The sequence below is a fragment of the Sitophilus oryzae genome, unplaced genomic scaffold, assembly GCF_002938485.1.
Source record: "Sitophilus oryzae breed Bouriz unplaced genomic scaffold, Soryzae_2.0 scaffold_980_pilon_pilon, whole genome shotgun sequence".
Taxonomy (NCBI): Eukaryota; Metazoa; Arthropoda; class Insecta; order Coleoptera; family Curculionidae; genus Sitophilus; species Sitophilus oryzae.
Window position 1 is genome coordinate 1,103,105 of NW_022147617.1, and position 15,339 is coordinate 1,118,443.

At 30.9% G+C, this 15,339-nt stretch overlaps 1 protein-coding gene across 2 annotated transcripts in view; it reads left to right on the plus strand.

Annotated features, from left to right (window-relative positions):
* Nucleotides 1-2,894: 2,894 nt before the first annotated feature.
* Nucleotides 2,895-15,339, plus strand: part of LOC115891329 — a 42,389-nt gene continuing 29,944 nt past the window's right edge. For both annotated transcript variants that reach the window (XM_030911774.1, XM_030911775.1), the window contains exon 1: nucleotides 2,895-3,060. In XM_030911774.1, the coding sequence (XP_030767634.1) occupies nucleotides 3,040-3,060 (21 nt within the window). In that variant the 5' untranslated portion in view covers nucleotides 2,895-3,039. The remainder of the gene's footprint in view (nucleotides 3,061-15,339) is intronic.

Below are 15,339 nucleotides of genomic sequence, written 5' to 3' on the forward strand. Positions count from 1 at the left end.
AAATTGCAGAGAGAGATATATACGAGAAATTCGAAAATATAGCCAAGTATTATCTATTTGGATGAAACATGTAGGTAGACAATGACCTAACCTTTAAAAAGTACTGGCGGAGCGATACCATATCTGGTGTAATAGGCAATATTGGATCTACTGGTGAGTAAAATTATGTTTTGTTTGCGCTTCCAAAGTTAACTATTTTCAAGATTTTTTTTGCTGGACATAGTTATATCTAAATTATGTATTATAGAAAAAATATAGTTAGTACAGATATATAAATAAATATACCTCAAGACTCAGTCTTGATCATCTGCTGATGGCAGATATGGTTAGCGAAACGTGCGTCCAGTGTAAAATTAAAAGTGTTTTGGTGTATTGTACTGATTTAGTGTTTTATTTTGCTGTGTAAGACCAAAGGTTCCAACCCCCAGCTGTAATTATTTCTTCTATTATATTAACACATAATATTAAAATGATTCAAAATATTTAAGGGAGCTTTAATAAAAGCTTTTAGTGTTTATCTGCTAACTCAACAGTAACGATTCAAACAGCATAAAGTTTTTTGAAAATGTATTAATCTGAATATTATATTTATGATACACATTATTTTCATAAAACACCGTACGCCCATGCCTATTCTATGAATGAAAGTGGGCGTGTTTTGTTTACAACTGCGTTCCCCTGCCGATACCCCGTAGCTACAGATCCGTTGGTCACACTATAGGTATCTATTAAATTAATAAACTAGATAATTCCGCAATAACTCAATATGATGTCACGAAATAAATAGAAATATCCAGAACTCACAATGTCCTCGCAAATTAATACAAAACACCACAAATCCACACCAAAAACGATAGAATACACGAGAAATGCCGGTAAAAACAAAAAACTAATGCTCGAGTATGGTCGCCATCTTGGACTGTCAAACTTATAGTTCGTAGGCTTTGTTGTTTAGTTGGTAGTGGACGAGTCGGCAGATTAGCTTAGGCAGTGTTGCCATTCTGTTCCCCAATAAGTAACCGTCCAGTTAACAATCTGTATAATATTTTAGAACTTTTAGAATTTGCAATAACGTTTGCTAAATTAAAAACTTTGTATAATGCTATTATGAATCCTAAATATTGCCTAATCGTAAATTGGGTCATTGTTGTCTATTGTTAGCTATGCGGGCCCAAGTTTTCCCTACCAATTTCTTAATATCATGGTCCCATCTCAGGTTTGGACTTCTTCTAGGTCTCTTAATTCCTCGTGGGTACCACGCTGTAATTTTTGTGGTCCATCCTTCTTGCCAGGTGTCTGTCTAATATATGACATATATTACCTTTTTTTGTCTTAAACACTGTATTCTTTTGCGACCTTTTCTAGTTATCCCCAGCATATTTCGTCTCACTGAGCGTTGTGCAACATGCAGTTTCCTTATAATATCCGTTTTCAGCATCCAGGTTTCGCATGCATAGGTCATGACTGGTAGTACACATTGTTCGAATGTTTTCTTCTATGGATAAAATGCAATGTGATACATTTTAATACCATAAGTATTTGGACAATTTTACTATATACCGAGTGGGTCTGACAAGTTGCTCACCCCTATATTTTTTTTATTTTTTTAGTTAAAAAACGAGATTTGGTGTGTTAGTAAATGACATAAATTAGAATTGATTGACGATTCAATTGTTTTGGTCACTTCATGTATCACCGGAAATGACTACTACAACTTTTGATTTTTAAATGTAATTTCAATTTTAATTTCACTCTGAATAGAATGACATATCATATGTCAACTTTTGATATTTTTGCTTAAAAGAAAAATATTTTTTAAATTTCAATCTAGAGTGCCATGGTTGTGTTAAAAACAATAATTTTTAATCAAGGAGCTTTGGAAAAATAGATTTGATCGTCTAATGTTTTTCGTGTTTTGTCCTGGCCGGTTAAAAGATGCCCATATCGTATTTTTAATCATATCTCATTTTTTTTCAAATGCAACGAGGGTGGCTCATTTTAGCATATTTGGAAAAGCATTATTTACGAATAATTTGGTACCACACATTCGAGTCAAATTGTCGTTATGAACCGCATGTTCCAATTTCAAATAAACCATATGAGAAAATGTCAAAAGTTGACATATGATATGTCATACTATTCAGAGTGTCATTTTCTATCGAATAAAGTAAAAAAAAACGAGAGTGTCGTCATTTAAAAATCAAAAGCTTTAGTAATTTCAAATGGCATTCGCGGTGAAACAGGAAGTGACCAAAAACAGATGAATACGCCAATCAATGCTAATTTATGTCATACTAACATACCAAATCTGGTTTTTATCTGAGTAAAAGGTATTTATGGCCAAAAATTAGTAATTATTTTACTAAAAATAAGAATCATAATATTCATTTAAATAATGAAATTATTATATAGGCCACAAAAACATTCAAAAATTTATATCACCATCTTAGGGTGGAGGAGTTACATCCTGTACATTAGATTTAGTACACATAAAATGTACTTGCATTGTAGTCATTGTAAACTTATATATACGTCTCGAAACTGTACATTCGTTTAAGACCAATGTAGATCTAAGAGCTGTTAACTTCAGTTCATTAAATAAAACATTTTCTAAAAACAACTTGTTCCAAGTTTATCATTTAACTCGTCACAAATATTATTTCGCGCGAAAATTGTGGTTATCTTTCAATTAATTGCTTTATACTTGAACTGATTTATTTTTTTCATATTTTATATGTATATTATAAATTTTGAATCTAGCTATTTTTTTACGCAATAAGCTAAACTGTTTATTCAAAATTCTTTTTTGCTGAAATTCAAAAAAAAATGTATATGTTCGTGTGCTGTGTTTAGCCTTCACCGTGGATCGAGGTCCAGTTGTCTTACGTTGTTCTTCCGGCGTCGTCGACGATTCGTTCGATGTCGAATGGCTGGCCTCGACTACGAGGCTACTATTAGATATATATATAATTCTACGCTAAAGAGTTTCCCCGTATCTGTATGCAGCAGTTCACCCACCTAGTGTATCCATTAGAATAGATGCCTATCATCATGAAACTTGTAAGTGTCAAAGAAAAATCGAACTTTCAGTTTGTGTTTGTTGATTAGTGGAAACTGTTTGTATAATGTTAAATCTCTAGTGCCTACATTATTGGATAACATTAATATACGGATATTTTTTGGTAATTTATTAATTTTCAATTTATTTTTTATATATTCATAGTTAGAAAGGAGTCTAGGGTAGGTATTTTATTAAACAAATTTTTATAATATATATAAACTAAAAAGGTAATGGAAAATAAAGAATAAATATTTTTAAACCTAAAATAGATTGCCGAGATGTTAATAGATTTATATTGTTCTTTTAAATATTTTAGTTTATGTTTAAACAATTCACTTATGTGTAACGTCGATTACGCAAAACAGTTTTTTGAAAGGAAATAGATTATTTCTCAATATTTAAATAAGACAGTTTTACTTGAATTCCACTAAACCTGAGTCTCTTAACAGATTCAAAAGTATTTCATCTTTTCTTGGGGAGAGGTTCGTCAATTAAATAAATTTAGTTTTCTTTAAACATCTTGACATTTCCCCCTTAATTTTGGGGCATTTTCAAAATTTTTATTATCTGAAAAAAGTTCATAAATCACAATACCAAAATAAACACTTAAAACATCAATATAACAAACAAACTATATATTATAATAATTAAGTCAATTAATTAAAATAAAACAAAGTAAACATGTAATTTAAGAAGAATACGCACTTTGAGCTTTTTGTTTTTTTTTTGTCACAGCCACAGCACTTTGAATATTCGGACTCTTGGACAGATCTTGCTTTAATTCCTTCTATTCAATATGTTGTTGTACATATTGTAAAACTGTTCTATTTCGGTTTGTTATTAACGGCGTTCGAATGTTTTTTAGTTTCTATGATTGCTTTCATAGCCAACTTAGTTATAATTTGTGTCACTCAATTGTTGTTGAAACGTTGTCAATAAAAATAAAATAAATATAAACAAAATCTAGTAACATCTTTAAAACCCCAATGACCAAAAGCCAAGAACAAAAAAAATATATTGAAAACTAATAACTAGTTTACTAATATTGGTTCTTATAATATCTTAAAAAATGTGTTTATTTTTTGTTAAGTTTGAAGTCCTCTAACGGACAAACGAATCACTTTTGTATAGAGGTAAATTGTGCCCAATGAACTTATTTTGATTCAAAAAATACGCTGTTTTTTTTAAAAAAATACGATCCAATCACTATATAGGGTGAGTCTTAAATAAGTGCAATCTCCATAAAAGAAACATATTTTCCCTTTACCGTTTTTCAAATAAGTCCTAAATAACCGAGATATTTTACTTCCAAATTAAAAAAAAAATAATATTTTGCTTACATTTTGAAAACCGCTGAATCCTTTCTGGGTTTTCTTTCTTGTAAATTTAATCTGCTACCTATGTTATATTATGAAGATATTACGTTTTTTAACTAAAAATTAAAAAAAGTTCGAAAAAGATTTTCAAAAAAATCCAAATTTTTCCAAAAAAAAATTTCGCGAAAAGAACCTCATTGGCTTTTTTCTGGGGTCGAAATATACCACCCCTAAAATATTTGCACTTATTTAAGACTCACTCGTTGTTTCATTTAGAATTTTCATTTATTTTTTATAAAAGATGAGGGTAGCGAGTATTATAAAATATTCGCGGACGTGACAAAGTAGTATTGAGTACTAACCTTCAAGTGTCAAGGTAGAAGGCAGACTTTCGCTAGGTATTGCTAACGGAATGCAGCAGGGGCTATCTATGTAACTTTTCTCTTATTGGTCAATGTGAAAGGTGCGGTTATATTAGTAGTTATTTGCCTTTTTTAAACACAATATGACACTAATTATAATAGTAGGATATTAACATAATTTAACCATGATCCGTACATATTATAATACCAAAGTAAGCACGTTGGTAGGCCTAGGTCTGATACAGTTCCTATCAGGTACAGTTATATGCAACCAATTAAGTGGGTTCTGGAAATGACAAGCCAATTTACAAATATTTACAGTTAAAATTATTTCAATTTTTACGGATATTTTTATTTATGCATGTTTTTATTGATGCATTATTTCGTTAATCTCTCATATTATAATGAACTCCATTAATTTTATATTCACTAATTATATTATCAAAGAAAAATAACTCAGCTATTTTGGAGATATTTGAAAAACGCCAGAAAAAATATATTTGTTTTATCGAGACTTACTAGCTCTTAAAATATTTATACTAATCTAAGACTCGCCCTGTATATTTAACTACTTTAAGAACAAGAAGAAAAAAAATAACTACTTTATTATATGAGTTAATGATTTGTAAAAGAAATTATATTCCCTATCTAAATATAGTTTTTTATTTCATTTCACATAACTTTATACTATACTAAGTATCTATTCTTTTCATACGTGTGATTAGAAAACGTCTTTGTCACTCATGCGTGTTAAAGTGAATTGAAAGTGGTGGGCTAAACACGTGGGTAGATCAATTGCATATATGCGTTGTTGTAACAATAAACGGTAAATTATTAAGATTTCGTGAGTTTCACGGTCTGATTGCCCCTAACATTTATCAGTTGAGTAAAAATTTACATGGTAGTAATTAGTAGTTGGTGTAGTATATGCAGCCAATGTATAACTATTAACGTAGTAATTTTAATAATTTAAGCAATAAAAATATCTCAATTCGATAATTTTATAATACCAATTTTTAACAAATAAGTAGTTTTAATAAGTTTTAAAAAGGGCGAGCTTTTACAATCAGCATATACAGGTATCTCATTAACCGTAATAGATACGAATATGTTTAAATTGGGGTAAAGTTGTGCTTTGGGATGTTCACCAAGATGCAATTAAAAAAGTTTTAAAAATTTCAAGGATTGCTGAGTTTTTTTGGAAAAAACGGATTTTTTTAAATAAATTTTATTTTTTCCTGTAAATCTTAGAAAATCTTAGAAAATCAAAAAACTAATTGCACATTCTCATAACCACTTTAGTAGGGCTATCTAAAGTATTTTTAAATTAAGTGATAATTTGTGAGATACGGAGGTCAACTTTTTTTAAATCCGGACCTGCCTTTTAAAATTAACAATGACGTGGGGTAAAACAATGAATACGGAAAATCAAATGCAATAAAATAATAAAAATAAAATAAAATAAATAATAGAAATACTTTTACTTGCACTGTAAAAAAGGGAAAATCCAAGAATCTACCGAGATTATTTTAACTAACGACATAACATTCTCGCCGTTACATCTGGATGAAACCTACAAATATCTTGGTATCCATCAAGCTCTAAAAATTGATGATGGAGTAATAAAGAAGATTGCGAAGAATGCATTTATGAAGAGGGTTTGTAAAGTCTTGGGAACAGAGCTTCATGCGAAGGATAAAATAGCTGCGATCAATGTGTGGGCAGCACCTGTACCTGTAATTCTTACATTCGGAGTTCTAAAATGGTCACAAACCGACGTGGAATCTCTCGATAGGAAAGTCAGAACATCAATGACAAGGCACCGAATACACCACCCCCATGCTTCAACCATTAGACTCTACATGCCAAGAGACAAAGGTGGAAGAGGTATTATTAGTCTCATTGCTATGCATGAAAAGCACATCAGAACTCTGCAACATTACTTTGACCAATCAAATGACCCTCTCCTTTCAGCTATTAAGGTCGCCGACAGGAATTTCACACCTTTAAACTTAGCAGGTCAAAGATTACCTGCAGGTACTAGGAATGCTGAGGAACTAACCGAAGAGTGGAAAGGGAAAGCCTTGCACGGAAGATATCCATCAAGCGGATGAAACTGCCATTTGAATTTTGGAAACACGGCGGAGTTTCTGCCAGTAGAGGGATAGATGGTGCTGCGTAGAAATTTCATCTAAAGTCCCTAGATATTCATCTAGGGACTTTAATTTCATCATGATTTTATCAAGTCATCCACAGAGTATAGTTTAAAGGGTTTAATTAACAATTCGTTTGATTCTCTGTGGAGTAATTGGAGTAGTTGGAGTAGTTGAAAAATATAAATATTTATATATAATGTTGATAATTTAACAGTGATGTGCTTTGTTACCCTATGAATAAACATTGGTATGAAGTTGCTTTCGTCAGAAACAATTATAATTAAATAATTTAATAAAAATTTAATTTCTAAGTGACCCGGATCAGTTAGATCAGTAAAATAAATTGAAAAATAAACGTCATTCCATATTTGGCAATGTCTGTCAGTTTCTGTGAAGTGAGAGTGGAGATTTGTTTTCATGGGAATATTTTACGGATTTTTGCGAATTTAGAGTATTTTGGACGATAGGATTGTGAAATTTAAAAAGCCAAGTAGTTTAATATATAAGATTAATTAATCCCTGTGATAATTTTATGAAATTTCTCATAATCAAAACAAATTTTTTCAACAAAATGGCTGTCTCAGAAATTTGGAAGATCATTAATTTTAAAGTTTTATTTAAATGAATTTATATCGAATCAAGAATTTGTATAACACATATTAAAAGCTTGATTTTAAAGGTTGTGCAGTAATTTATGTAAGTGTACGCTTTTAGATAAATATTAAATATACAAATTTGCAAAGACAAACAAGTAATTTTAAAAAGATTATTTATTTATTTAAACGAATATAATTATTAATCATTAGGTTGAAAATATATTTGTATTTACGTATTTATATATTTTCTATACCCTTGTATTATTTATAAGCCCTATATGTCCTGTTTTATTTGTAAAAAAAATGCTTCGAGTCATCGAGAATAGATTTAATAACAATTTTATCCCTTGGCTTTGTGTATTATATAATGTGAATTGTAAGATGTTTCTATTTGAATAGGTCATTAAAGTTGAGATTTAAGTTATACCAAATTATATACACGTAACTATATGTCTTTTATATAATGATTTATTTATTTATAATTTATAACCTTTTTTATAATTACTTATAACTGATTGTATAAATTCTGATAACTTTTATATATACTTGTATAGTGTTGAATGTGTTATATGTAATTTTATTAACAATGTTATAATAAAATAATCAAGTTACACATTTTTCGTGTTTTATTCTAATTTCAGGGATAATTTCAACCTAGATTATTAATTTATTTGTATCAAAATACATTAATTTTATTTTGTAAAATATTTTGTTACAAATAAGTTCATAATCTAGATTGAAATTACCAAATATAAGTAAAAAACTTATGAACTGGCAGTAAAGGTCCATTTAAAAATATGGCGCGAACTTTTAGTTCTGCCAGTAGCCCGCTTGGATCGCATCGAGCGCGTGTTTCCAGGCTTTAACATAGGAGTTTTCATTTCTTTCAGTTAGTTATTTTATGATATCCATCCAACTTATATAACCCCGACGTTGACCGAAATCTGACATTACGTTTTCTCAGAGATGGAGAGCTCAGAGCACAGACCGAAAGATTTATTATAGCTATACAAGACCAGCAAATACCAACCAGAAATGTCCTAAAAATAATAGCCAAAAAGGACTTACCTAATGACAGATGCCGACTATGCAATGCCTTTCCGGAAACAATCCAACACATCTGCTCTGGATGTACCTATCTTGCACCGCGGCATTATCTGGACAGGTACAACCGGGTGGCTGGTATTCTACACCAAGAAATCTGCAAAAATGAAAATCTTTTAAATGAAATTACATCGTACTACCGATACTTACCTGAAAAAATAGTAGAAAACGAAAACGTAAAAGTATACTGGGATACTGACATCATCACAGATCGTACTGCGCAGCATAATAGACCTGATATAGTAGTCTTCTATAAAAAACAAAAGCATGCTTACCTGCTGGACATCACAATACCACTAGACGAAAATATTAAAAATGCAAGAAAGGGAAAATCACAAAATATGATGCACTGGCACAAGAACTAAAAGCCATATAGGATTTGAGCAAGACTTTTATATTACCAATAATACTTACCTGTAACGGCCTAGTAGACGTAAACCTTAAAAGATGAACTGGAAATGGTAGAGCAGTATACTGGCCAGCGATGTTCCTGGACCAGTCGACAAGGGGCGGGAGGGGGGGCATGACGTCATTTGTAAAAGTGAAATCAGTACATCTCAACATTTACAATAAAGAGTACAAAATGCATTCAGAAGTATAAGAAGAAGATCTGTTAATAAAATTGAAAGAAAAATAAATTTCTGCAATAGGGAGGGTGGTAACCCTTTCGAACATGTAGAGCATTAGAAACTAGTTTGTTGAAGTTGATTTATTTATAATACTGAGATTTCATTTTCACAATAAAAAAGTTAAAAATAATATCTTTAAATTGCTGACCAGGATATTATTTATTTGAATCTTTGTTGCGATGAATATAATCAGATTAAATAATTTAAAAAACCAGAGTCCGACTTGTAATTGAAGATTAAGGTAGGTACCCAAAAGAAAAAAAAGTATAAAGTGTGTATATCATTGTACTCAGGAGACCGAGTTTTTTCAAAACCTGAAATACAAAATGCAGGTATTTTAAAAAAATAAGTTGGCCTCTGTATCTCACAAAATATCAGCTAATTTGAAAATCTAAAAATACTATCGGATATCTCTAATAAAGTGGCTATGAGAATATGCAATTAGTTTTTTGATTTCCTAAAATGTAACGACAGGAAAAAATTAAATTGTTTTTCAAAAAAATCCGTTTTTGTTTCAAAAAATTCAGCAATCCTTTAAATTTTAAGACTTTTTTGATGGCATCTTAGTTGAACATCCCAAGGCACAATTTTGCCCCAATTTAACCATCTTCGTATCTATTACGGTTTCCGAAATATCAATGCTCGTACCTCGAATTTTTAGCAAGCTGTAGAAAGAAAAATAATAATTGTCATTATTTTTGGTGCCTTTCTTCAATTTAGGGGCCAGTGCTTTTGTTCCCGGTTATGTTAAATTTATTATTTATTATTATTATCATGGCTTAATCAGAGTTTTGGAGTACTTTCAACTTTGGTTATGTATTGAACCATGGTTAGAGAAGCTAACACGCCGTTTAATTTAATAATAGAAAACGATCATTAATTAAACACACATCATATCATACTATATTCTTCTTACATTATTTAACTAGGTTCTTTAGATTTTTTTTTGCATTACGTTTAATTTAAGGATTTAGTAGAACTCGATGATATATTTTTTTGATATTTTTATTTTAACCATACAAGTCATTAGAACATATCTCATAAAAGATCGAAAACTATTTTGAATTATGCGATGACGAAGAATTTGATGATCGTTTTCGATTTGAGAAAGTAGTTCTAATGGAACACATTTTACAGAATATTAAAAACTTTACTTCAAGCCACAATAAGCAATGGGTATAACATAAAGTTAATTTTATAAAATATTCTAAAGAAATGTGAATCTATTTTTATGCACCAACAAATATAGTTTACTGGTTTATTTTATTGCTTGTATTATGTATCGTTAATATAATGTATATATGAAATCGAGTATGAAATATAATAAAAATATGAAATATAATAAAAATGATAAATAATGTAATATATATGAAAGATATAATTATATATCTTTCATAATATACAGGGTCCGGCAATAGTGTGTCGGGCATCTGTCGCTAGTAGTAACTTTCTTCAGAGAAATTAATTTCTTAACGAATGGACGAGATCCAAATTAACTCTAATAGAGAAACTCCGGAAGCACCTAAATGATCCACCAAAATATGGTTAAATTTGTCTCATCGATGTAATCGGAAAAGTCTACGAGAAACTCATCAATACGCGATACTCTTGGAAGAAATTAGGAAGAAACGATATGGTATGCACCCAAACCAATATGGATTCGTTAAAGGAAAATCTACCACACATGCAATGAAAAAAATATCGGATATCGTGAAAAGAAAAGTCACATGACATAATGCTTTGATTTTAGTTGACGTTAAAAATGCATTTAACTGTGCGTCATGGGAAATAATTATATTATTAAAGAACTTAGAAGATGGAGTATAAGTAGGATTGCCACCTGTTCTTTTTTTAAAAGGACAGTCGTTTTTTGGAACAAATTGCCCTTTTGACTTTTTTTAACCTAAAATGTCCTTTTTATTTATGTATTTTCCCTGAGAAAATTATCTAGAGGAACCAGCAATATTCCTTTCATCCAAATTTAATTATATATGTTATATTATTTGCAACGTTGAAATTCGTGAAATTGTTTAAAACATTATTTGTAAACGTTTGAAAAAATAGCATGTTCTATTCGGAGTAAACATTACTTTTTGTACTTCGCCTGTAATGTCAAACGCCCAGCCTAGCCACAAAAAGTCTCATTTTTAATCCCAATAAAAGAGTATACTATTGTTTAGAATCGGCAACATTATTTAGAACTCGCCGTTTAATCTGAAATGATTTATGATTAATTATTTATTTTTAACGATTTTGATCTTAAAAAGAGCTTTTCAAAAATCAACGGTTTCCAACTACCGGTTTGGTTATAAACCCCGCCCTCCCGGTCCTTTTTCCAATGTGTCCAGTCCAACGTCCTTCTTTTACTTTGCAAAAAGGTGGCAATCCAGTGGCTATTTGGTGAACGTAATAAGAAGCTATCTCGATAATAAATTTATAGTTCTCAATAGAGAAAAAGAAAGGTATTCGGTGGCGTCCCACAGGGCTCGGTGCTGGGACCAAGTCTGTAACATTCTATACGACAGTGTCATGGAGCTTTCTGTACCAGGTGGGACACAGTTGATCTGTTACCGATGACCTTGCTGTGATAATAAAAAAAACTAAAACGAACAAAAAATAAACGACCTCGATCTAATGCAAACTGTGGATGATACATTAAAGATCATAGTCAGATGGATACGTGGACAGACTGGAAATAGCTGTGGAAGAAACAAAGGCGATTTTACTGAGCCGCAAGAGAAAAGTTGACCATGTAAAGTTTAATTTTCTATTTATAATAATAAATCCAGTAAAGCTAGTCAACTATCTATGATTCCACATAAACGGTAAAAAAACGGAAGCTCCTGAAATAAAAAAAATTAGGAATTTTGTTTAAGTGCAAACCTAAACTATGTACCCTAAGATTTCAGGAAAATATGTTAACTTCTATAGGATGGCTCAATATCTGCAAAACCATTAAAATTTTGAAATACTCTAAATACAAAAAATGTCCTGATGGAGAATTATTCTCCATCTACTGAAAAAATATACAGGGTGTTTCAATAAAAAAAACGAAAAAAAAATATTTTTTATTTTAGAAAGTTTGGCGCGGAATTTTGAACACTCTGTATGATTTAAGATTACGATATTTATAGAAAAATAAGTACAGGCTATCTAGAGTAAATACCTCATATAGTTTTGTTTTCAGGACAGTTCTTGTATTTTTAATATTTTTTTTAAGAAAGGCTGAAAAATAGATATTTTTTATTTATTTGTCAATATCTCTGAAAGTATATATAAAGTGATCTGAAATGTAGCAAAAAATGCAATAATATACAGGGTATTTCTTTTAAAAAAAATTATCCCGAACAACTCATACTTTTTTGAGCCACCCTATAGAAGTTTTAACATATTTTCTTGAAATACATCTTAGTATATAGTTTAGGTTTGCACTTAAACACAATTCCCATTTTTTTATTCTAGGAGCTACAGATGCCCGACGCACTATTGCCGAACCCTGTATATTTATGTTTCAAGAATAAATCTATCTCACTAGGGGTAGAATTTGTTACCGTTCAGTCTTTTCTCCACCATTTATTAAAATTCAACTTTATCACAAAAAGGAAATATGATATTTACATTATTAACAAAAATCTATCAATTAATCTAGACACAAAACAAGTCAATGGTCAAAATGAAAGTAAAATCTGGCAAAACATTTCACAATTTATTGCACAAAATACAAAATAAATAAATCTCCAGGCCAGGGGTGTAGGTTAGAACTATTATTAGAAATACTTTGCTGTTTTTTCTCTATCTCTTTCTGGGTCTAAAGGGTCCACATCGCCCTCCTCTTTGTGGAGGACTCCACTGAAACTTTCAGTCTTTTTGATCGTCGATCTTCAGATATTCTTATTAGATGACTAGACCTCTAATCTCTGTTCTATTTATAGCTGACTCTGTATCATTCGTTCTGTGTTTAACTTCTATGTTCGTACTCCGGTCTAATTTCGATATGCCTGAACTCTTTCTGAGATAGTTAATTTCGGGTGCTATATAAATCTCTGCTTTATTTCAGCTGCTAGAGCGTATACTTCACAATCACAGATTCAACAAAAATTCGTTCTAGACGTTTCTTAGTTCTAAGAGCTAGGCCGATCCCACCAAAATGAATTCGGGTATCTACTAATCTTTTTGCCAGCTTGAATGCAGATTTTGGTTTCACCTTCTTTAATGTCTTGTTTGGTTACGGTTGACCCCAAATATTTAAAGTTTTCCATATGCGTGACCTGAGTCTCATCCATAATAAAAACTTCAAAGGCCGCTTCATTATGGACTACCAGGTATTCAGTTTTCTTGAGACTTAGCTGTAAACCTCACTTTTAATATTGTATGTATATAGAGTATAGAGTCTTCTCGTCCTGTATTCTAGTCGCTACCCCTACATAGGCATTAAAAAATAAAAGAGAGATGCTACAACCCTGTCAAAGGCCCTTTGTGGTTATTGAAGTTTCAGATTGTCTGTTTCCTACTTTTATTAGCGAAATGTTGTTACTGTATAGTTCTTCAGTTTTTGACGGGGTATCCATAAACAGAGCTGCAACAAGTCAGTTTTTAACAGACACAAAAATAATATTTAGTAATCACCGTTACATAGAGGGGTCTTCCTACATAATGTTTCTTTAGAAAGCTTTATTTAACCGCGACGCAATGTCTAGAAATCAACATTGCAAAGCAAGCTGTAATGTTGTAAATGTAATGTCAGGTTTTTTACTTGGTGAGCTCGTTATAATGCATAGCGTAAACCAATTTTCTCTTTTAAATTCCTCAGTATATAACCGTGGCATAGTTTGCCTATTTCTATAATTGGCCGGTTATCAAATCAAAGGTAGTAATACTGACGATTTAATCGTAAAATAAAGTACTGACCCTAACTGTTGTAAAATTGCTATTAATATCATACTGTTGCTGTACCTGTTATTTAAACTGAATAGGGTACAAGCGTTAATCACTTTCTGAAAGCTATCATAACCGAAGTTATAAAATAATATGGTCCCGTGACTTCATTCAGTTCAGAAAATTAGAATTTAGTTAAAGAACATATTGCCTAGGACTTACTATTTAATAAATAATAAGTTATATACCGGGTGCGTCTCAAAAGTGGCTCACCCCCTATAACTTTTTTATTTTTTCAGATAAAGGAATGAGATTTGGTATGTTAGTATATGACATAAATTAGAGTTGATTGACGTATTCAAGTGTTTTCGGGCACTTCCTGTATCACCAGAAATGAGTACAACTTTTGATTTTTAAATGGCACCCTCGGTATTTTTTTACTTTATTCTATAGAAAATGGCACTCTGAATCGAATGACATAACATATATCAACTTTTGACATTTTCGCTTACAAAAAAATCGTATTTTAAATTTCAAACTAGAGTGCCATGGCTGTGTTAAAAATACTAATTTTTAATCAAGGAGCCTTGGAAAAATTAGTTTGATCGTCGATGTTTTTAGTGTCTTGTCCTGGCCGGTTAATAGATGCCCAAATTGTATTTTTATTCATATCTCAATTTTGTCAAATGGAACGAGGGTGGCTCATTGGCATATTTGAAAAAAGCATTATTTTACGAATAATTTGGTACCACACACTTGGTATTTCGAGTCAAATTGTCGTTATGAACCGCATGCTACAATTTCAAATAAACCATATGGGAAAATTTCAAAAGTTGACGTATGAGATGTCATTCTATTTAGAGTGTCATTTTCTCTCTATCAAATAAAGTAAAAAAAATACCGAGGGTGCCATTTATAAATCGACAGTTTACTTGGCGGGGTTTTTTCCGGTAAAACCGGAAGTGACCGAAAACAATTGAATATGTCAATCAATCCTAATTTATGTCATATACTACGATACCAAATGTATTTTTTTTTAAATAAAAAAGTTATAGGGGATACGGGCTGCAAAATCGATGTTTACTTTGCGAAACTAAATTTAATTACTTAATTAATTGCAGTTTTTTTATTCTTTTCTTTGACCTCTCAATATATATTTTTTATCTGACTTTTTTTAAACTGAAACAACACATCAGTTTTGTAAAATCCATTTCAATGTGTGTGTCTACGTTCTCTTTAC